This window comes from Babylonia areolata, chromosome 10 (genome assembly GCF_041734735.1).
Source record: "Babylonia areolata isolate BAREFJ2019XMU chromosome 10, ASM4173473v1, whole genome shotgun sequence".
NCBI classification, from domain to species: Eukaryota; Metazoa; Mollusca; class Gastropoda; order Neogastropoda; family Buccinidae; genus Babylonia; species Babylonia areolata.
The window spans coordinates 16,603,338-16,628,674 of NC_134885.1; the positions used below are offsets into that span (position 1 = coordinate 16,603,338).

General features: G+C 44.0%; 1 protein-coding gene across 2 annotated transcripts in view; it reads left to right on the top strand.

The window, feature by feature from the left end:
* LOC143286831 (uncharacterized) overlaps nt 1-24,165 on the top strand; it is a 35,827-nt gene extending 11,662 nt beyond the window's left edge. For both annotated transcript variants that reach the window (XM_076594654.1, XM_076594653.1), the window contains exons 2-3: nt 363-447; nt 23,311-24,165. In XM_076594654.1, coding sequence (XP_076450769.1) covers nt 363-447; nt 23,311-23,492 — 267 coding nt within the window. In that variant the 3' untranslated portion in view covers nt 23,493-24,165. The remainder of the gene's footprint in view (nt 1-362; nt 448-23,310) is intronic.
* Nucleotides 24,166-25,337: the final 1,172 nt, after the last annotated feature.

The window sequence follows — 25,337 nt, forward strand, 5'->3', positions numbered from 1 at the left end:
AGAACATACTTGACCTCCCAACACCCACAAATGCAACAAAACCAAATCCTCCCTGTTGTCATTCTGCAATGCTAACCACTTGCCATGGTGGCTGGTCATGATATGAATGATTCATTGTGTACTTGGAGGGATTTGGGGTGGTTTTGTGTAGTGTGGGGGTCAGGAAGTAATTAACTGATTCAAATTTTTCCCTTTTCAGTTTCCCCTAGAAGTGAAAAACAAAATCTGTCAATATCCTGGACTTTTCATCATAGGAAAAGGTACAAATGAATGGGCCTAATGTTTGCACAGATTTTGCAGAATGAATTTTTTTGTGGATAATAATGATGATAGTAAGAAATAATGATAATGATATTTTGCAGATTTGGCGCCTGTCCTTCATATTTCGCTGCAGTTCAAGTAGCTCAGCTCTTGGAAGCAAGGATGGATTGAAACCAAAGCAATCAGGTAAGCAAGGATGTTAGAACAAGATGATTAGTGATAGTGGTAACAAAAACTGTGTCAATCAAAGTGTGATGGAACAAAACTTAAAAGAAAGTGTTTACTGGAAATGAACGAAGTTTATGTCATGTGCAAAGGAGACTTTCGTTAAGGGCAATAGAGGACGCTAAGTAGCAACGAGTGGTACGAGGCAAATTCAAAAACATAAATAGTATGTTTTCTTGGAACAGAGAGTGAGGAAAGTGATTGAAGGTAAAAAGTGGCACAGAATTTTAAAATTCCGCTAAGCCTAGGGCTGTATAGATAGTATATGAAACATGGAAAAAGGAACTGGAGGTGTGGAAATTGGTGACAGACATTAAACGAGAAAAGCAAGCATTGGCAGTTCCCTTAAATTTTAACTGGACAGGGAAGAGTGAAAGTGCTGGAAATAAATGCTGCAGAACTGAACGCAAGAGAAGGTATGAACATTTTATTAACAGCACTTGATAACTTTAAGATGAAGTGGATTTAAGCCTTTCACTGCCAGTCAGTTTAGAGTGCAAAATTCCCTTATGGTATAAACACAGAAAAGACAGTGGCTAAGAATAGCTGGGGATTCCTCCTCCGATGTATAGAAAATATGGCCTATCCTACCACCGAACATTAAGAGCAGTAGGTTCATGGATAACAGACCAATGAATGGTCACCTCTCAGTGACATGGGTCCTCAGCCACGCCTGTGCATAAATGCGAGCTTGGCGGTGAAAGGGTTAACATACTCTGCATATTCAGAATTTGAGAGATTTCAGAAAGGAGAAAACATGTCAGTGAACGATTTCATCATTAAGTATGAAAGAAGGTACAATATTTGCTTAAAATACAAGATGGGATATCCAGATGCAGTAATTGCATTCAAATTGTTAGGTAATGCAAATTTGTCAGAAAAAGACATTGTTGACAGCAGCATCTGTCAGAAAATTTTCTTCCATGAAGTCTGCTTTGAAGAGGATTTTTGGAGACCATTCAGGACTGAGGCAGAAAGTGAAATAAAAATTAAACAAGAAGAGGCATTGATGGCAAAGAATTTCTCCAGATACTAGAGGAACAAGTATTCTAGTCAGCCCAGTTCAACTTCAAACCAATAATCAACATGGCAGAAGAAACCTGAACAAAGAGGTTCCAATCCACATGAGAGAAATGATCAGAGAACAAGATTTGCCATATGCCACAAATATGAGAGACAAGAAGAAGTGGAAATGACAGATACTGAACAAATAATAAGAAAGAGAAGAAATGCGCAGTTTGACTTCACAAAAGAACAAAAACCTGAGAATGAAATACTTACGACAGAAGTGTATGGACGCGCCATCATTGTATTTGTATTTGTATTTCTTTTTTTTTTATCACAACGTATTTCTCTGTGTGAAATTCGGGCTGCTCTCCACAGGGAGAGTGCATCACTACACTACAGCACCACCCTCTTTTTTTTTGCATTTTTCCATGCCTGCAGTTTTATTTGTATTTCCTATCGAAGTGGATTTTTCTACAGAATTTTGCCAGGAACAACTCTTTGGTTGCCGTGGGTTCTTTTGTGTGCACTAAGTGCATGCTGCATATGAGACCTCGGTTTATTGTCTCATCTGAATGACTAGCGTCCAGACCACCACTCAAGGTCTAGTGGAGGGGGAGAAAATATCGGCAACTGAGCCGTGATTCGAACCAGCATGCTCAGATTCTCTTACTTCCTAGGCAGATGCATTACCACTAGACCATCACTCCACTTGATACAGCATTGATAGATTGATTGATGTGGATACTTCTATAGTGCCTATCCTCGGTTAAAGACCAAGCTCTAAGTGCTTTACAACCATGCACAAAGACTGTTTGTTGAAAGAAATGGTTTGATCATGATGACAAACTGGAGTAGGAAAAAACGAAAAGACTCAAAATGATGTCAAATAGAAAAGCATTCTGATTTGGCGATGGTGAGCAAGTGGTCTTACATGGGAGCATTAACCAGTAGAGTGCCTATAAGACATTAGCTGACGTCATACAAAAAGTGTTGCCATGGTGCCTATAAGACGTCCACTGACGTCCTGCATATGTTCCGATTTTTCCTTCTTTGGAGTTTGGTTCAATTCACATAAACAGACTCTGAACAGTTTGATGTGTCTGGATTATAAAACTACTATTTAAATGAACATTCATCAGGGGTAGAAGACCCCTTTCTACTGGATTATAATTTGCTAACTGACCACATGATACGCACATGGAAAAGGGGGTTGCATCATGTGCAAAAAAATGCGTTGAAAACTGTCACAGTCAGCAGATTTACACAATTCTGAAAGCTCTGCTTGTGGTGATGGACAGACTTGTGATGGAGAAGGATCTCTCTTGTCCGATGATTGGTTTGAAAACAAAGGTGATTGACAATGACAGTGACGAAACTGACAGCCCCATTTGATGGTAATTCAGTCCGTCTATCCAATCAGACATCTTTTTTGAACAAGTGGCTATGACTGACAGAATATGCGCAGCCAGCGTTGGAAGAAGGGGAGGAGAGGGAGAGGAGTGATGTAAGACAATAGGTCGAATGTCAGCCAGAGTTCATGAAGGGGGTGTGGCTTTTAGGAATGAGTGTACTCATATTTCAATGCAGACTATAGGATGACAACCACCAGTGCTCCACAATTTTCACGAAACATAGGATGGAACCTGCACTGGATGTAAAACCCGTGCTTTTCGTTTTCATGCTTTTTGTTTTTTTCGCTGAATCACGTGGTTGACTTGTTTGAAGAGGTGGCAAGCCAGATGCACAGGAGACACTTTAATCGGCCCACGTGCTACTTGAAAGGAATGAATGTCATCAAAGAATTTCACCCTCTCACACCTGAACGCTCTTAGCGGTCAAAAAGCTTGCCAGCTCAGTTTCTGGGACCATGATTGACCTTTTACATTGACTTTACCTACCTTTGTCATTGTTGGGACAGTGATTTACTTACATGTCTGCACGAGCTGTGATTTGTTTTTATAAACTAATAGCCTGTTTTAATTTCTTCTACAGATATAATCTGACAATAGGCATGCTATTTCTAGCTGTATTTCTTTTCTTTATGGATGTTATTATGTAGTGGTGAAAATAGACTTTTTTGTTGCACAAAAATTATTATCTTGACTTTACATGCCTGAACAGTTATCAACAATCAACCTGTTTGGGTAAAAGAGCCCAGAAGTAGAATCTTCACAAAAATGTTTACTTTCTTTCTGTATCACCTATAGCTTTTATGCTAGAATTTGGTGTCATATACTGTACCATGTCAGACTGATGCAAACTAGGCCTATCGGTTTGCTCTGCTTGGCCAAATTTCACGCGGCTAACATTGAAAAGACGAGCCGTCTTGCCTGGTCCGCTCTAAGCCAGTCAAACGCCTCTAAAAGCTATAAGCGCTGAATCATTCCTTTGGCCAAGGCTCTCCACGCCATCTTGTCAGGTTTACGCTCTGTCTCGTCTTGCGCTTTTTTTGGCTATTAAGCGTATTCATTTGGCCTTATTTTGCTGCATGCGGCTTGTGTTTATTGCATTCTTACATTCTGTGTACTTGATTCGACTCGGCCCCCTCGATTCGTTCGTTTTTCAGTATCTCTAAGTCGATCCTGTCTTTCCTTTCTCTGTTGGGGATCGGATTTTCGCTGGGTGCCTAAGCGCGGGTACCATGCCTCATATGCCATCCTACGAAGGCAGAAATGAGGCTGGGATTGAGACTCTGCAAGAGACTCTCCCAGGTCCGGAGCTCATGATTCCTCCTGATAGGGACCGCGGTGATGCGTCTTTAGACGCTGATCGCGGAGGCGACACTCGTACCAGTGAAACGGTCATGAAGGGGACCGGGGGGAAAAGGGTACGAGTGTCACCTCCCGAGGTGTCCCAGTGTGAGGCAGGGAGAGGGGGGAGTGGCAAGTCCTCTCTTGGCGGTGGGGATTCGCGGCTAGGTGCGAACTCCCAAGGGGAGGCCGTGCCCGGCCGTTACCTGGGTCCCCACTTGGAGACGGCCCTCAGGGGCCCCATTGCTGTTCCCCCTCCTCCCTCTGTCGACCCCCCTCCCTGGGGGGTAGAAAATTTTGGTTCCGGGGGGGGGGGCACCTCTACTTTGCCCACCCTGGGCCAAGTCACCCCAGTCTCCCCATGGGAGGGGATTCGGGGCTGCTCTGTGTCTTCCCGCTATCCAGCCGGTCTCCCCTGCTAGGGGAGGCCCGCGTGTGTCAGGCGGTTCCGGGCAGTCAGCCAGCTCGTCTTCTGGCGGGACTGACACCCAAGTCGGACCTGACCTCCCTCTGACTTGGCCAGGTTTTTCCCTTCATGGAGGTCAAGGCGCCAGTGACCCTTGGGGTTGGGGTCACAGGATGGCTGGTGCCCACGGGTGGTTACCCCCATTCTACCCGTAGTGGGGCGCACCTATGGTGCACGCTGGGTTGCCGGGAGGACCAGGGGCCAACCCCTTGTCCACTCCCCACCGGACCCAACCCAGCACATCTCACAGGGTGACACACACAGCCCCGACAAGTGGGATCGACTTCTTGACGGTCAGGTCAAGCTCTTTGACCAATATTGCCACTCATTCCACAAATCGGTCCTCTGTCAATCCACAGGTTATCTCCATGGTCACAACGGCCTCCTTGTCAGGACCGACGGCTGCCGAGGGGCCCCGCTCGGCCCTGGGGAGCCTGCAGTTCCCACCTACCCAGCCCTCAGTCCTACAGGGAGATGAGTGGGTGTTTGTCCCCTCACAGCACTCGTGGATCCCTCTTGCATCCAGGGACGCCCTCTCTGAGAAGGTGTGGCACCCACCATCCCAAGCATGGTTGGACCTACCGTCCACACGCTTCCCACCCGCTTCAGGCGTCAAGGACATAACAGCTGCGGCCATGGTCCTCATCCCGCTGGGCTGACCACAGCTCACAGGACGCCCCAGCGGGTACATCCACTTGGGATGGCACCCAGCAAGGGATGGACTGCGAACAAGAGTGGGAGCCCCTGTCTTCGGATGAGGATGAACAAGCGGATGAGCACTCTTCACCCCCATCCCAGGGGGACAGATTGAGCCCATGCCTCCCTAGGGCCCAGCCTGAACCAAACTCGGACTTTGCCAAGCTCGAACTGACCCTCCCCAATAGGGTCACGCATGCCGAATCAGTCCCTCAGGTTACTTTGTTACCCTTGACTCTCCTTAGACCATGTGACTCTAACTCCAGAACCACAAGGCGACTCAGAGTGCCTGAAATGGCACAGGAATGGCTTAATAAGCCAGCCCGTACTGTCAGGTGTGCTGCTTCCATCCCTCCTCCAGGCAGGGAGTCCCTCTCTGCCCCGGGCGCTTTTTCCCCGGGCAAGTTCCTTAAAGATTCCTCCAAGGGAGGGGTGTGGTCCTGGTACACACAGGACCACCCTGCCTACAGGGAAGCAGAGCCCTCCGCGCAGGACAGGATGTTGGTCTCACAGCGTACCACCTTCCCCACTTCAGCTACTCTATCCTTTAAAACGTCAGCAGAGTGGGACAGATTGGCCCGCCGCTGCCTCCTCGAGGTTTCCACGGCTTATTCCTTCTTCGACACATTCCTCCACAGGGCCACAGAGCTGTGGGAAGAGCGTCCGGTTAATCAGGACACGGGGTCTCCTTCCTCTGTCCTGCCGGGCCTCTTCACCGACCAGAGGTTAAACACTTTTGGCAATAGGGTAGCCTCTGGTTTCATGGCAGCTGCAGACACAGCTACCAGCCTTCACTTCAATACTATGCTAGCTCGGCGTAATGCCGTTCTCCGCCTCTCTGACATTCCAGTAGAGGAGAGGGCTGCCCTGCGGTCCATCCCAGCACAGCAGCATTCCCTCTTCGGCCAGTATGCGCCCCATTTTGTCAGCCACAGGGCAGAGACAAACAGGGAGGTGGCCTCGTACTTAGCCCACACCTCCCAGGGGCGCCAGGGTTCTATGCCATTGAACAGACCGGCCACCAGGGCCCCTCCATATACCATGCCACCCAAGTCAAAGCGGCATGCGCACAATCAGCGGCAGAGGAATAAACCACCTCCTATCCGTCCAAGCTGACCGCCCATGCCCAAGGCAAGAAGGCAGCACCCCCAATGACTGGGCCCCGATTCAGCACCGCCAGTCGTTTGTTAGCCCCTCCAAGTAGGAAACTTGTCCCGGCATGCACATCAGTGGCGTGCTCTGGGACTCAACGACTGGATTGTATCGGTGCCAGAGTCGGGGTACATGCTGCCTTGGGCGGAGGACCGCCCCCCTCTAAGATCCACTCCTCTTCCTTATGTGCCCAGCTCGACAGAGCAGGAGAGCGTCTTAGAGAAAGAGATATCGCACCTACTCCTCTCGGACCCGGGACCCAGTTTTTACGGCCAGTTGTTCGTGATTCCAAAGGTCTCAGGAGGGTGGAGTTGTCCCCCCTCAACAAATTCCTCCCCAAAATCAAATTCAAGATAGACACACAGGCACAGATTCGGGAGACCATTCAACAGGGTAATTGGGCTACCTCTATTGATCTGAAAGATCCTTATTTTCATATCCTCATCCATCCGGCATCCCATCTGTACCTGAGGTTCGTGTGGAGGGACAAGGTGTTCCAGTTCTCGGCCCCCCCATTTGGTCTGTCCCTTGCCCCTTTCCTGTTTACCAAGGTGGTGCGGGAATTGGTGTCCATTGTCTGGTCGGAATCCATTCGTCTCTGTGTGTACCTGGACGACTGGCTTATCCTGGCCCAGTCGCAGGCCCTGTGCCAGAGTCATACAGCCAGACTTCTAGACCTTTGCTCCCAAGTGGGCTTCCTCATGAACCAGGAGAAATGCGATCTGTCCCCAAGTCAGTCCTTCGACTTCTTAGGGATGAGATTCGACACGCGGTCCATGATAGTGTCTCCGACGCCAGATCGCTGGGACCGTCTGGCAGACCTCCTCAGCCACTTGCGCCGTTGCTCCCAAGCAACAGCGCGGACACTTTCTTCCCTCCTGGGCATGATGGAGTCCATGGCACCTCTCATTCCTTTGGGCAGGGTTCTCAAGTGCCCTCTTCAGATGGCACTGAGGTTACGGTGGTCCTAGAGCACTCAGCGATGGGATACCCAGATATGTCTGGGTGAGTGGTTCCTTGAGGTGACATCAGAGTGGCTAACCACCCCTCTTCGGACACAGGGGGTGCCCATAGCCCCACCTACTCTTCAGGTGGCACTCTTCACAGATGCCCCCTCCCTGAGCTGGGGAACCTACATGGACTCACTCCATGCAGCAGTGACTTGGTCCCCGGAGGAGCGCCTATGCCACATCAATGTTCTGGAACTGGAGGCAGTTCGCAGGGCTCTCCTGCACTTCATGGGGGAGGCCACTGGCAAGACCATCGCTTGTTCACGGACAATATGACGGTCGCATGTTATGTGAACAAAGGGGGGGGAGCGCACTCGGCAGACTCTCTGAGCCCTGCGGACCGAGGCTCTCCTCTGTTGGTGCCACAGCAAGGGCATTGCACTTTCAGCGAGACACATAGCAGGGAAAGCCAACATCTTGGCAGATGCTCTCAGCAGGTCCAAGAGTGTCATCCACACAGAGTGGACCCTGGACAAGGACAGGGGATGTGGGAACGGTGGTTTTGGCCGATTTTGCCACAAAGTTCAACAAGAGACTTCCCACTTATGTCTCTCCGGTCGCCGACCCAGAAGCATGGGCAGTGGATGCTCTCTCTCTAGACTGGAGCAGTCTGATTGCCTATGCGTTTCCTCCCTTTCCAGTTCTGTCCAAGGTGATACAGAAAACCAGGTTGGAACGCCTGCAGCTGATTCTCATTGCGCCGAAATGGCCTGCCCAGCCCTGGTTTCCGGACCTTCAGTCCCAGACACATGTTCCACCCCTGGAACTCGAAACCAAACCTCATCTGCTGAGGCAGCCTCGTTCGGGCATTCCTCATTCCAGTCCTCAACTGTTCCACCTGCACGCATGGCTGCTGTGCGGTCGGAACTGTCAGCATCACCATTGAAGTCTTCGACCCCTCGGTCGGCCTCTGTGTCGGCTGCGCTGACCCAGGGGGGTGCCTCCTCTGACCTCCTCTCCATAGTCACCAAAGCAAGGAGGGAAAGAACGGAGACTTTGTATGACTTTCGCTGGAAGAAATGGTTGCAGTGGTGTACAGCTCAGGACGTTCCCCCTACTAACCCTACGAGCATGCAGCTGGCCAACTTTCTGGCTCACTGCTCCTCGGTTCTCAACCTGTCTGCTAGTTCTGTGCGAGGGTACAGGTCTGCCATCTGTACCACAATCAAACAGCTAGGTGGTCCTGCCTTTAAAGCAGATTTCCTGCTCAGAGAGGTGGCTAGGGGCGCCTCTCTAAAGGAAGCTAGAAACCCCAGAAGAGTGCCCCTCTGGGACTTGTTCCTGATGCTGGATTTCATTCGAAAACAACCCTTCAAGCCATAGGGGACTATTCCTTTTGACTTACTCACCCTCAAGACCACTTTCCTTCTGTTGCTGGCCACAGGCCGTCGGAGAAGCGAGATTCATGGTCTTAGTGGAATGCCACAAGATCTGGCCTTCCACAGAGATGGTTCCATCACTCTTCGTTTCCTTCCAGAGTTTCTGGCTAAGAACCAAGACCCCGAGGTCCCTTCCCCCTCTCTGGGGGTCAGACCTTTGTCTGATATTCTTGCCCAAGATGATGAGGATAGGCATCTCTGCCCTGTTCGGTGTCTCAAATACTATTGGGATAGGTCTCGCCATAGGCGTTCTTCTCAGAGGTGTCTTCTCATCTCCCTCAATGAGAATTGCAAGAAAGACATCGCTGCAGGCACCATTTCCCGCTGGGTTTCCCAAGTCATTCGTAGAGCCTACTCTTATGCTCACATGGACATCAGCTGTCTTAATCCTAGAGCAACGAAGTGCGGGCCATAGCTACTTCGGTTGCTATCCAGCACTCAGTGCCACTGCAGCATGTCTTGGAGGCAGCCTTCTTTGTCGCGGCTAACACTGCCGTCTCGGTTACAAGGGCTCCCCATACGAACCAGTAGGCATTGCCCTCCTCCATTTGCTTTAAATTCTGCATCAGTTTGACATAGTACAGTATATGACATCAAAAGGAGGAGTTTGTATTATACTTACCATGTCAAACTCAAATGCCCGCCCGTCCGTCCCCGCCTCTCTGCCGTGGTTCTCATGGGGCATGTTTTTTGGATGGCCACGGAATGATTCAGTGCTTATAGCTTTTAGAGGCGTTTGATTGGCTAAGAGCGGACTGGGCAAGACGGCTCGTCTTTTCACTGTTAGCCGCGTGAAATTTGGCCAAGCAGACCAAACCGATAGGCCTAGTTCGCATCAGTTTGATACGGTAAGTATATGTATCACCAAACATGGAGTATAATGCAAACTCCTCCTTTTTTTTGTGAATTATTACCCCCAAATCCTCAAAATTCCCTGGCAAGGGGAGAGCACTTTAAAAAAATTTTTTTTTTTTACAAAATTCTCTGGCACTGAACTGGTTAACACCAGCACAAATTGGAGATTTTCAATGCAACATTGCAACTGAAGTTGTAAATGTTGACTTGCCACTTTTCCTGAGCAAGGCTTCACCAAAGAAAGCAGATACTGTTTTGGTTATGTGCAATGACAAAGCTACAATGTTCAATCAACCTGTGGAGTTTAATGACACCTCAACTGGATACTACTGTATAGACATTGTTGAAAAAAGAGAAAAGAAGGATGGAGATAGTTGTGAGACCTTGTTGATGGAAGAAATACTGATGAAAAAAAAAAGAATATCTTTTGAAACTTCATAAGCAGTTTGGGCATGCCTCAGCTGAAAACTTGAAAAAGTTCATTCAGAATGCAGGAGTCAAAAATGCATTATAGGAGATTTTAACTTTCACTTTAATAAGCCCTCAAATACCAACACAGCAAAACTAACAAACCTTTTAGACTCTTTCTGTCTCAAGCCATCTCCACTCCAACCCATCATCAAGGCCACATCCTGGACTGGGTTATTTTTTAAAAAGGTGACAATTTCGTACAGTCCATTACTATCGACAACACTCTGTCCTCTGATCATTTTACTGCGCAAATGCAACTGAACCTTTCCAAACCCCCTCCTGCCCCAGTATTTGTTGAAGCCAGAAACATAACCTCCATTGACATTTCTGTATTTAAGTCTCATTTGCAGTCCAGACTTAGTTCCCATCAATCACTTAGTTCCCATCAATCACTTGATGCTGAAAAACTCAGTCTCCTCTTTAAAGACCTTGTTGACAAACTCGCTCCACCCACTTTACGCAAGATTTCCAACCGGCCACCCACCCCCGGTTCTGTTCTGCCCAGCCCCAGCTACAGGAAGCGAAGAGAGAAAGGAGAAGGGCTGAGAGGCAATGGTTGAAGACTAGCTTACATGTTCGCAAACAAATTTTCAAAACTCCAAATAAACTTGTCAACAGAATTATAAAAAATGCAAAATCACCCTTCTTCAGTGCTAAGATACTTGCCTGTACCACATCTAAGCAGCTATTTAATTACACATACTTAACCGTGACCCACTAGTGCAGACTCCGGCAGGGGTCTGACATTCCTGTCCTGTGCAAACTACTATCTGCCTATGCGGAGAAAATGAAAGTAGCTGTGGCCGATAACCTCCCGGAAGTAGGTAACCTCCCCTTTGCCCCCCTGAATAGCACCCTCTTTTTCCGGCAGCCATCTTGACTCTTGTTCCTGTGCTCTTCATACGGCTAAGATTTTTTTGTATTTTCTGTCTGTCTGTCAATTCTCTGGCGTTCTTGTTTTTTGTCAAATTATGTCTTCAACCAGGTCACATAATTATATAGCTCGATTGGGCCATCGGGCTAAAATTAATGCGCGATTGCAATCGATTCGCTGACACTCTGGGCCCTCTACTTCTGGCCCTCTCAACAATGCCAACCTCCACTTCCTCCGCTACCTCTGGTCGACTCCAGACCTCCACCACCTACACCTCCTCTGGTGACTTCTGGAGGTTTGTTGCCCCACACTCAGGTCAGTGGTGCCTTTGATGCCATTTTTATTGATCCGCGAATGGACTCGACACGATCCACATTTTCTCAGCCCAGCCAGTCGGCAGTGCATGAGTTGACTTCCTCTATCTCTTTACCCTTACCCACAGTTTCACCAGTGGAATGTGCCACAATCCCTTTGGGGAAACAACACCATATCCTGCTTTGGATCTGCACACTAGACCGGGCCCTTCGTGCAATGCATCCGTGGTGGCGGCCGTGACATCGGATCATGTGATCCCCCACACGGCATGCCACGACCGTCTCGGATCCAATATGATGACCGAGATGAGTAAGGATGCCCTCCTCATACGTAGGGAGGAAGGTGGACCACTAGGGGACACGCTCGCCCATACACGTGCACCCTCCCTCTTGTCCCGAGCGTCTGATCCAAGGGAGGCAACTCCTGCTTTGGCACCCTTGCCGGTGACCGTCGCAGTTACTTCCCCTCACCTAGCGTGCGGGTGCGTGTACGGTCCCTCCAAGCTATGCGGTGATGACCCCATCTGCCACACTGCTGGTTGCTGCTGTTTCCCATCCACTAATGGCGTCTCAGCAAGCTGCTCAACCAAACAATCAGCAACTCATTGCTAACTTGCTGCAGCAGTTATGCACCACTCTGCTTCCTGGTGCCACACCTTTTGTCTGCACCGCCCCTTGCCCACAGAGCAGGTACATGCAGGCCCCATTGAACTTCGGCAGTGCTGGATTCTCCTGCCCCATCGCCTAACTCTGCTGTTACCCAGACTAATATTGGCACTTCCACGTCGGAGTGCCTCTTGATAACTTGATCCTGCCACTCGGCAGTGCTTGGGCTGATCTTGTCTATCCCTTTAAGTGTCAGCACACAACAGCTGAATGTCAGTCATCTCACAGGAGCTATTCGCGAGGTTGGACCGCCATTCAGCTAAAGGAGGATGCACATCCCACGGCAAGCCGACAGACTTGCCACCCCCTGGTCCACAATGCCCGTAACACTGGATTATGGCACCATCATGCCACATGCACCGACCGTCTCGCGTCCGATGGCAAGCAATTCGGGTAGGGATGCCCATGGCACTAAGGGACATTATAATTATTCCCCTTGCGGCTGTTTTCACCTGTGTCGGTTACGGTGGCATCGAACCACGGACTCCCACATGCAGCATGACACTCCTCCCTCTACAGCGAGGAAACGTCACACCAAGGGATATGTGCTCTAAAGACATCATCCTTTTCGCCGATTATATGCGCCAAGGGAGGCAACTCCGCATTAGTAACTTTGGCGGTTGACGATGTAGTTACTTCCCTTCCAAGTAACTTTGGCGGTTGACGATGTAGTTACTTCCCTTCCACCTACCCAGCACATCACTCCTGCCCCCAGTGCTGTCCACCAGTGATGTTTTTTCGGATTCTCATTGGGTCCTGCTGCCCATTCATGGGCTTTACACAACTTTGCACAGCAGCTGCACCATTCTTGCTGTTTCTCAGGCTATTGGCCACTGAACTTTTGGGTTCTTCATCCCCTCACACTTGCACGCAGTCCTCTGCAGGCAGCCGATCCAATTACCATTCTTTTCTTGTTATACACAATAACATGAAATAAATCACAATATTTTCCTTTTGATGTATTATCAAAATCAACAACAACAATGACCCCACCCCCCACCCCCCAAAAAATAAATAAATAAAATAGAATAAAAATCTCTCTCTCTATATATATATAATCTTGCTATATTTATACACATTTCTTTTTACAGATATAGATGTATACTTATCCATTGGTTTACACATGTGCGTGCACTTACGGGATATGTTCGTACGATTTTCATATTAACATGTACAATTATATTTCTATCTCGATTCATTGAGATTCCCTACATAGTAATATATGCACATTTGCATTTGCGTCATTCTGTACACAATGCCCAGACCTCTGCGTCTACATACCGACACAATATTCATACGTGTATGTACATTCTTATATATGTGCATACACAGATTCCTTTCCATTACTGATAATGCAAACTCACCCATTCACTTGGGTATATCTGTGCATGCTACACATATATTTGTACAGCCGCTTATTTCTTGTGCCTCGATCTCTTGTCATTGGCATATTCCTGACATCATCACTCGAGTTGATGGAAGTTTATATATATCCCTTTGCATATATATGTATTCATTTTCATAAATACATCCCTACCTTGCTTTCGGAGGACGACTGCACTCACAGACAAAGCTGCCTCATTCAAGCCTGAATGTATGTTCCTTCACATATCAGTAGTGGCTGGTCCTTAGGGACCCACACACACTCACTTCCCACCCACAGTGTTAAAGATGCCCTCTCTTTGTGCAAGGAGGGACAAGGCAACCCAACTCATTTGCTTACAACAACCCTGGGTTTGCACCACTATGGTTGTGTCAACAGCTTCTCAAGGGCACTACATCCTAGCTGGCCCTGCCGTTGATGGATGTTGGTCTTCGCCTCTCAAGTTTTATCAGGCCTAAAAACTGCCTAGTACAACCCCATCTTCACACTACTGTGGTTGTGGTATGTCTCACATGACCTGTACTTCCTAGCTGGCCAGTTGATTTGTTGGTTATTCCAGCACATTACTGCTGGATCAGCGAACTGTCAAAATTGCAGAACTCAAATATTTGATTTTACATATTCATGTATTATTATGTCTGTTGTTATTTATGTGCTCTCAGTGTCTACACAGTGAGCATGTGGATGAAGGGGTAAATGAAGGAATGACAGCGCGCGCGCGCGTTTGTGTGTGTGTGTGTGTGTGTGTTCAGTAGTATTTGTGTGAGTGTTCAGTAGTGTGTGTGTGTTCAGTAGTGTTTGTGTGAGTGTTCAGTGGTGGTGTTTTTTTTTGTTTTGTTTTTTTTTGTGTTTTTTTGTGTGTGTGTGTGTGTGTGTTCAGTACTGTTTGTGTGAAAGTTCAGTAGTGTTTTTGTGTGTGGTGTGGTATGGAGTGTGTGTGTGTGTGTGTGTGTGTGTGTGTGTTCAGTACTGTTTGTGTGAGTGTGTGATGTGGTGTGTGTATGTGTGTGTCCAGTAGTGTTTGTATGTGCTGTGGTGTGTGTGTGTGTGTTCAGTAGGGTTTCTGTGAATGTTTAGTTGTGTTTTTGTGTGTGGTGGTGGTGGTGTTTTTTTTTGTGTGTGTGTGTGTGTACTTGCACATGATGTGTGTGTGGAAATAAAGAAGTGTGTACAGCTCTAAAAGATATTTGGAAATCCATTTATCCTTACAATTTCAGTCAAAGATACCTTCGTTCTCTGAATATTCTTATGCAGGAATTACAAATGTTACCATGTGAGTTGCTGTTCAAAGTAGTAAGTCAACATTTTTGGGCACTCACAGAAATCACTCTTAAACAGACTTGTGTTCAGATGTAATGAAAATCTTTTCATCCAAACAGTCTAATCGTTTACTTCCAAAACACTTTGCTTTCATGATTAATTGAACAACATCAAACGAGTGAATCGAGTCCAAACGATGTCAGCCATTTTGTCTCACGTGAAACGAGGGGGTGTCATGATTGGTTGCTCTACGCACGTCCGTCGCTTTTGTCGCGGGGAAATAGGACAAGTTCTAGCGAGGAATTTGGCGCGCGGCAATGGCGATCTTGCTGCGTGGCCACGCGAATCTTGCTGCCTAAATACCTCGCACACGGAGCGCTGCACGTTTTTGCTGTTTGTCACGTGAAACTTGCTGCTTCGACGCCCCGTGTGTGATGGGCATAATGGACATGTGCAAACTGCAAAATAGGGGAACGATAATTTATATGAAGAAAAACAAAACAGGGAGAGTACATCAGTATGACAGCAAAACAGAACAAACAGTGGCAGCAATACTGACAATGTGAGCAGCAGCTACAACAAATGAACACATTTTATGTGAATGTGTTTTAGTGTTTCATAGGATTACTGTTAGCCCTTGCTTTCTAACAGTGTGTGAGAAAATGTGGGAGGCCCCCCTTATTGTTATTGAAAACATTTCCTTTGTCACCAGGATTTGTATCTTGTCCTTTCATAGCACACATCTAAGAGAGAAAAAAAGAAGAGAGAGTGAGAGAGAGTAGAGAGAGAAAAAAAAGAAAGATGGAGTATTATGCCCCTGATTGTTGCTGGCAATAATTTGGGCAGGTCTCATTCCCCACATTGGCTTCAAAACTATTTGCTACTCTCTGGAATAAATTTGGCAGATATGTTACCACTTGGAGAGAATGAGCTATTGAACTGAATTCCCTTTTATACCAATTTTGCAAAACATCCTGTTTCTCTTACTTTGATGCATGTATCTGTCTGTCTCTCTCTTTGTGTGTGTGTGTGTGTGTGTGTGTGTGTGTGTGTGTTTGCCCACTCACTGTCAAGCCCATAGACCATGGTCACTCCATGTCTATGTTTTATTCCCCTAAATTTTCTTTCAGTCAGGTGTAAGTTACCCCAGGTCTAAACTAGAATAGAATATTTGTCATAAAACCTTAAGGTTTATAATATAAGACACAATAAAACATAAACACATTATCGAAAGAAACAATTGTGAAAAAATTCTCCAGCCTCAGCTGTAATTTGTTTAGTAAGATCAGCTCACTAGGCTTGGCATTTGGACAACATACATTGTATTTGTTTAAGAATCTGTTTCCTGTAAGTTCAGTTCAGTTCAGTTACTCATGGTGTCGTGTCAAGCGTTAGACAAATATATATACACTACACCATATTTGCTAAGCAGATGCCAGACCAGCAGCCTAACCCAACACGCTTATAGTCAGGCCTTGATTTCATGTAAACATTGTATTTCACACAATTGTCTAAAATGTGAATCTTGTCTTCTAAACTCCTGAGGTAGCGCACAGTCTTTGCTATTTCAGTGATTCCCAGTTTGATCTGTAAGTCAGTGCTTGTCTTTGTTTCATATTGCTATGTCTTTTAAATATGGTTCAGTTTTAGAATTTGTCACAGCTCTCTTGTAAAATTCTAGTTTAGTCGAATTGCTCTGGTTCTGTTTCCAAAATTATATTCACTTAGCATATTTTAATCTTTTATTACTAAAAGTGAACTGATTTTTCCAAAACATGATCTATTTCAGTGCTAGATAATACACTTTTTGTGAAAAAGTAGCTACTGAACATTTTTGTTTGACGATACTTGCATTTATAAATTGTGTATACAAGTGAATTTTGAGGAAGCTCTATTATGTATATTGAATAGCCAATAACTTGACACTATTATTTGTAGGCTAATGGGGAATCTTCCTAATTCTCCTAAAATTAGGAGAACCATTGTTCTTTTATGTACCCCAGGTAATTGTTTACAAAACTTGACATGAAGTCTTTCATGTGGAAATTTATTTGAAAGACAGTTACTGAACGATTCAAATAAACGACACATCTTCTGTAATATCATATGGAAACCATACTTCTGCCCCATATGTTGATATAAGTGTTATCAAAATATCATGAAATTGACATATGATATCTATGTTGATATTTGTATTGCAAATGTTCTGAGTAGTACATGTAAAGTAGTAGCATGTGAAACGTCCATGATCACCCAGTGTTCTTCCATTAAGGATGCACAGATCATTCACTTCGTTAATGCACATTGACATTGAAATTAATTTTCAGGCAGATATTTAAAAAAATTTTTTATTAAAGTGTCTATGAAATTTCCACCGCACTCTGTGTCCGATGAAGTTTTGGTAAATTGTGTACATTGTTATCAGAATACATCTTAATATAATCAGTAACTTGCACAGTTTATGCATTAAAATCACCACACTTTATAACATTTTCTTTTAGTGCCATTTGTTCTGTGCTGTCATCTTATCTTGTCCCATATGCTCGCACTGTTGTCTCGTCCAAATGATGATGTTTGCGATGGGTTATAAACACATCTGATGTATATCATTCATTCCTTATCTTTGTTTGTCTCGGGTATCGTTAACCAAAGTAGATTACTGTTGCCACTTGGTAGAATTTTGAAGTATTGTCGGATATTTTCATTGATATATACTGATATACTACTAGATTAATTCTTGGTGAGGATTCTGGAAGATAAATACTAAATGCACTTTCTTTATTCTGGTGCAACTCTTGAAAAAAAAGAAGTATATTCTTTGAAATCCCCTGAAACATCAGGGTCAAGTAATTCATTTATTTAAAGTCCATCTGTTGTCATTTTATAACCCTTAATGTTCCATGAGAATATCTTTAATTTGTTTAAGGTTGTTTTTGGCATTAAACAATGAAAAAACCCGATAGATATAAAACAATTAATGCGCTTTAACTCAATACAACAGTCCCGGCAAAATCTACAAGGTCAGCGCTTCATCAGTAGATGTAGTAATTGCTTGTTCAAGTTGTTGGCCTGTCCGTGCAATACCAGTTTTTTCTCCAGTGTCATCCACTGCTTAATGGCATTGACCATCTTCCCTGTCATTATAGTAGACTGGCAGATTTTTTCTTCTTCTTTTTATATTGCCCTTTAATGTATCTTTGTCTTGTATCATTGTCCATGTGTGACGAAGGTGATGGATGATTCTGTGTATCGTACTGTCGAGACCATCTGGCCTGTCCATATAGGTGACATTCTCTTCAGTGTTGGGATAAAAACCTGTTTGCCTGCATGCCTATTGTCAGATTATACCTGTAGAAGAAATTAAAACAGGCTATTAGTTTATAAAAACAAATCACAGCTCGTGCAGACATGTAAATAAATCACTGTCCCAACAATGACAGAGGTGGGTAAAGTCAACCTAAAAGGTCAATCACGGTCTCAGAAACTGAGCTGGCAAAGCTTTTTGACCGCTAAGAGCGTTCAAGAGTGAGAGGGTGAAGTTCTTTGATGACATTCACTCCTTTCAAGTGGCACGTGGGCTGATTAAAGTGTCTCCTACGCATCCGGCTTGCCACCTTTTCAAACAAGTCAACCGTCAGATTCAGCAAGGGAAAAAAAAGCATGAAAAACAAAAAGCACGTGTTTCACGTCCAGTGCAGGTTCCACCCTGCATTTCGTGAAAATCGTGGAGCATTGGCGGTTGTCAATCCTACAGTCTGCGTTGAAATGTGAGTACACTCATTCCCTAAAAGCCATGCCCCCTTCATGAACTCTGGCTGACATTCCACCTATCATCTTACATCACTCCCCTCCCTTTCCTCCCCTTCTTCCAGTGCTCTCTGCTCGTATTCTGGCAGTCATAGCCACTTGTTCAAAAAAGTTGTCTGATTGGATAGATGGACTGAATTACCATCAAATGGGCTGTCAGTTTCGTCACTGTCATTGTCAGTCACCTTCGTTTTCAAACCAATCATCAGACAAGAGAGAGCCTTCTCCATTGTGAAATCTGTCCATAACCACAAGCAGAGCTTTCAGAATTGTGTAAATCTGCTGATTGTGACACAGTTTTCAACGCATTTTTTTGCACATGATGCAACCCCCTTTTCCATGTGCATATCACGTGATCAGTTAGCAAATTATTATCCAGTAGAAAGGGGTCTTCTACCTGATGAATGTTCATTTAAATAGTAGTTTTATAATCCAGACACATCAAACTAACTGTTCAGAGTCTGTTTATGTGAATTGAACCAAACTCCAATGAAGGAAAAATGAGAACATATTCAGGACATCAGTGGACATCTTATAGGCACTATGGCAATACTTTTTGTAGGACGTCAGCTGATGTCTTATAGGCACTCGACTGGTTAAACAGCTCCACTTTGTGTTTGAGTCATTGGACTTCGTTGCAGTTGCTTTGCTGATTATAATTTTGTTGTCCACAGAAGCAGTTATTATTATTTTCTATTATTTCATGGGTATTCTCATCTTGGTACATTGTATTATTTATCTGATCAGTTGTTACTTCATCATCATCATTCATGTACTCACTGACATCATAAATTGTTGGGTTTTCATGTCCAGCAAGGTGCATTGTTAAAAATGGTTCATCCATTGTTTCATAGTTTTTGTAAACTGCCCTTGAGAACCCATTTACTGACCTTTAAGCATCATTCCAGTGTCTAAAAGATCCATATTTTCTTCTGTTGCAGATGGCGTACAGTTTGCTCTCTTTTTATTGCCATTTGTTGATGGTTGACTGAAAATGTGAGAGGTTGCGGGTCAGTTATGTTTGAAGTGAAGCAAATTTCTTGTTTACAGCCATTTTGTCAGTGTGTCAATATTGATGCAGGTCTGTGTTCCCCCAGGCCTATGCTCCTCCCAATTTACATTTTCTGGGTCTTTATTCCTACAAAATTACCCCAGAATCCCACAGATCTATGTTCCCACAGGTCTGTGTATATTTCCACAGGTCTATGTTCCTCCAGGTCCATGTTCCCTCACATCTAGGATCACTGCTAACCAGAATTGACAACCCAAAAATGCTCAGACTGGGTTATTTTGTCGCATCTCTGCATTATTGTCTTAGCAGGTGATTGATCTCTGCTGGAGTACTACATGTATTGAACACTGCTAAACACTACTTGCATTATTTGTTGACATTTTTGTGGTGAAGACATGTTTGCTGGATTCGACCATTTGCTGACCACTATTGACTACTGTTCATCATTACTGACCACCACTTGGAACTGCTGACCACATCATAAAACTTTTCAGATTGTGTTGTTTTGTTATATTTGTGCATTATCATTATCTTGGCAGGTTTTTGATTGCTAACTCACCACTACTGACAACTTTTTTTACCACTATTTAATTTTACTGTTCAGATTATATCATTTTGTGACAGTTGTTCAGTTTTTGGACATTTTCACAAAATTTTACCACTATCTCACCACTACTGACTAATGATAAGCATTTCAGCCAAATGCTGACCGCTACAGAAAAGTTTTTTGGAACACAGCATTTTATTGTTTATTGCAATATTAGACTTTCTGACTAAGTGGAGTGATGGCCTAGAGGTAACGCTTCCGCCTAGGAAGCGAGAGAATCTAAGCGCGCTGGTTTGAATCTCGGTTCAGCCGCCGATATTTTCTCCCCCTCCACTAGACCTTGATTGGTGGTCTGGATGCTAGTCATTCGAATGAGACGATAAACCTAGGTCCCGTGTGCAGCATGTACTTAGCGCACATTCAAGAACCCACGGCAACAAAAGGGTTGTTCCTGGCAAAATTCTGTAGAAAAATCCACTTCAATAGGAAAAACAAATAAAATTGCAGGCAGAAAAAAAATACAAAACAAGAGAGTCAAGGCCTTCAAGACTCACTTGTGATGCACTTAAAAAAAAATCCAAGCTTTTTATGTATTGAGTATAATTTCAAAATGTAATGTTTAAGATGAGAAAGATCAGTTAAAGCAAATTAAGTCCCCTAGCATTAATTACAGAGTAATTTTCCTTTTTTACTATCTGCACCAAAAACATTTGCAGAATAAATAAAACTTCCATGCTGAGCAAAAGAAGTTCCTGTTTGAACAGAAAATGATAATAATGACTGCTCTTGTTGTTGGGTCAGAATATCAGATCAAAGTGCCAAGTTTAGATAACACAAAAAATATAACAGTAAATGCAGTTTGCATATAATTAGGCTTCATTTTTTATTTTTTTGTGCCCTACCCAGAGGTGCAATATTGTTTTAAACAAAATGACTGGAAAGAACTGAATTTTTCATATTTTTATGCCTAATTTGGTGTCAACTGACAAAGTATTTGCAGAAAAAATGTCAGTGTTAAAGTTTACCACGGACACACACACACACACACACACACACACAGAGACAACCGAAAACCGGGTTAAAACATAGACTCACTTTGTTTACACAAGTGAGTCAAAAATGGGTGACGCTGTAGTGTAGCGATGCGCTCTCCCTGGGGAGAGCAGCCCATATTACACAAGAGAAATCTGTTGTGATAAAAAGAAATACAAACACAAATACAAATACAGTTACAGGCTAAAAATGACCTAAACTGATCTCAACCCAAAAGTGTGCAGCTTGTATTATGTTAACATCTTTCGCTTGTACAATGTTAGTACTGTTTCACTGGTCCACTGCTGACCACTGCTGTCCACTGACCACTACAAAAAAATGTATATGTGATGAAACATGCATTCACCTGGGGGAATATAGATCTGGGGAATGTAGACCATTGGGACAGTAAACCTGAGAATTATAGACCTGAGGGAACATAGGCCATGAGGAATATAGATGGTGGGGGAATATAGATCTACAAACAAAAAAAGTTACTAGAACATATACGTGGGGGAACTTAAAACCTATGGAACATTTACATATGGACGACGTGTGCCCTGGGATCTCAAAGGAATAGACCTCAGAAAATGATGCAGCACACCAAACATTTCATTGAGCCAAATGCCTATTAATGCCTCAAAACATATACCCATCCTTCCAGGGATGTTCCACAAATACCCTGATACACTGTCAGTGCATGAAGAAGAGAAAAGAGAGAACGAGAGAGAGGCAAGGAGAGAGACGGAAGGAAGGAGATGGATGGATGTGGGGGGGCGAGGGGGGATATTTAAACCAGTGAAATGATAATGCTTTAAAATCCACACACACGCATTTATAACACACTCAGTCCTCAACTCACAATCGTGCACAATAAACAAATATATGCGTAACAAAGAAATTAACAAATAATGAGGCCAGGAGATGAAATGATTAATAAATAGCAAAGAGTGGCAACTCTCTCCATTACACAAGGTCTGGGCTTGTTCCAGTGTACCTTTTATTTACCTGTGTGCTAGGTGAATGGGTAGCGTAAGCATCCCTGACTTGAAGTTGTGCACCTTGTGTAATGGAGAGAGTTGACACTCTTTGCTATTTGCATATGCGTAACAAACTTGTACATACAATAGAAGCATATATGCATGCATGCATTCATGTATCCATCCATACATAGATATATACATTTGACGCACACACAATTCAGCTTTACAAATATACCTACCCAATCAACTATTTTCAAGTTTGAGAGAGAGTCTGGAGGAAATGCTGCTAGAAGATGAAAGTCTTGGGGTTAAAGGAAGGCAGTGATGGGCTGTGACGGATGTGGTGAGGCAAAGAGTTCCATATTTGAACAGCAGATGATGGAAAGGCTTCACCACCGTGCTGTTCTCTTTTGTATTTTGGGACGCAGAAGGTTCTGTCATCGGCAGCAGAGTGAAGAGAACAGGAGGGTACATAGATTTCTTCTTCTTCTTCGTTCGTGGGCTACAACTCCCATGTTCACTCATATGTACATTAGTGGGCTTTTACATGTATGACCGTTTTCAGGAGTGTGCATGCTGTTCTTGTTTCCTTAACCCACCGAACGCTGACATGGATTACAAGATCTTTAACATGTGTATTTGATCTTCTGCTTGCATATACACACACAAAGGGGGTTTAGGCACAAGCAGGTCTGCACATATGTTGACATGGAAGATCGGAAAAATCTCCACCCTTTACCCACCAGGCGCCATTGCCAAAATTTGAACCCAGGACCCTCAGATTGAAAGTCCAACGCTTAAACCACTCAGCTGTTGCGCCCGTGGGTAACCAGTGCAACGAGAGAGGGCTGTTTTCAGATACATTTTCAGATAGGTATTTTGAGATGTTCGGATTTTAATTAAAATTTTTTTTCTTCTTTTGTGTTTGTAGTATATTTGTTCTTAAATGTTGCATTTTGTGATTTTGCTTTGTTCTTAACAGGGATGACCTCTGTGGGTGGTGAGACAGTAAGCAACACAATATTAGATGAATAGATTTTATGTTTTAGTGACTAGTGAGCTTATTGTGCATAGGTTTTCTTATCAGGGAAACATTAATTTTCTGTCTCAGTTTATGTGGCCAAATGTTCACTCCAAACAAAATTTTGTATTTTGCAGCTGAAAGCAGAGCATCACCTGCACTAACACCAAAGCAGCCAGAACCAGAGGTGAAGTTTGACAACAAGAAGTATCAGGCAGGACAGTTGTTTGAATACAATAACATGTCCTTCTACGACATGGAGTTGGACATGTCCCCAGCCCGCTGTCCTCAACCTTCCAGCCTCAAAAAGTCCTTGTGAACTGCACCTCTGTTTTGATAACTTAGAACTGTAGAATTTTATTTTAAACAAAATGTAAGAATCAGAGACCTGGTGTCACATTCACAAGGTAATTCTTGTTTACTGACTGTTGCATATTTTCTTTTGAATGCATTACTGTTTCTGTTTTTTTCTCTCATGCTTCTTAGTAATAAAAATCATCTGCTGGTTAAATGATTTCTTTTATTCTGCAAGTGTGTTCTTAATAAGTCAGGTTTCATGGATCACAGGGAACATCAGAATTACAGTAGACTAATTAATTCAAGGGTGATAAATGTATAAATGTCTTTACTTTTTGTGTAGAATCACCTCTGGTTTTCTATAAACATAAATACAGTGGCAACTAATTACCAATGATGTCCCAAGACTCATACAAGTATACCCAAATGATTTAATGCATATTTCACAAAGTCTGATTATGATGTCCCAAGACTTATACAAGTATACCCAAATGATTTAATGCATATTTCACAAAGTCTGATTAGGGTAGTTATTTAACCAGATATAATGATTATGCGTTTCCAGTACATGTACTTCTTTTTCTTTTGTGTACTTGTTTTTTTAGTTCAGCAGTTAATATGCAAAAAACTGGTTTGACCTCATTGTAAAAATTAATTTTGCCCACAAAACTATCAAATAAAAAACATAATCCTTTTGTGTCTGTGTCTGCGTCTGTGTTGTTTTATTATCAGTGTCAAACAAAACAAGTTCAAAGTCGAGGAAATTTCACAATTTCCACTCTTTTCTTTGACTTAATTTTAGAACTAAAGCCAATATGTTTGCATAACTGGGCAGACCCACAAAATAATGTTGCACTGCATCTTTTTCATTGTCACAAGTAATACACTTTTTATCAGTACTTACTTAATGTAAGTCTTAGCTCAAGCTGGAGCATAAGGCACCAACTAATCTTCTCATCATTTTAGTCTTTGCTATTCAGCTGATTTCATTCCGGGTCTTGCCTGTTAATTTCATCTCCTCTTTCACAGTTCTTTCCTTAATCACTGCAATGCCCCAAATTGTTGCCTGCCGAAAATGTCTCTGGTGACAATTTCGGCAGTTCACATTCACCAAGTAGAACCTAATTTGTCACTGGTAACAAATCTGATGAACCCTCAGTCCCCAATTTGTTGCCAGTGGAAATTTGTCGCCAGTGACAATTGATGCTTGCCAATTGCTTCAACTGCTTCATCTACTGGCAGTGGGCATAGTGGTAGCTTATACTATAAAAAAAACACACACAAAAAACACCCAAAAACACTTGAGTTTTGAAACGTGTGTGTGTGTGTACGAAGGGTGGGTGGGGGCAAGGGGCAGTTTAATCTCTCTGTGCCACTGCCCAGAGGTGAGCAAAGCTCATGGTGGAAAGCATTCACACAAATTTATCGCTCATCAGTTAAAGCTAATCATGCAAGATCAACTATGTTTTAGTCAAAATATTTTGCAAGGTTGCTGTTGTTATCATCCATCATGCCAGCAACCTTAAAAGAGTTGTGGTACCTTTCACCTGACTGTCATTTCCCAAGTGAACAAGACTAAGGCTGTGTTCACTGTAGTATGATGCATGCGTTTGTAGTGCTTTGTGTATTTAGACGAGCTAAGGGAAATAACTCCGGTTGATCCGAACTTGGTGGAATAAACGTGGCTTACACAGAAGCTCTCTGTCTGGACTCTATTTGTCCGTTTACATAATATTACATGGTGGCAGCGGTCTCATCGACCCCAAAAACATGGCAGAAAACCAGCAGGCAAGTGACAACAATGGTCATTGACCCCTCAATCTCCCCATTCCCAAACCATTTGACGGCATGCCAGCGAACTGGCTGA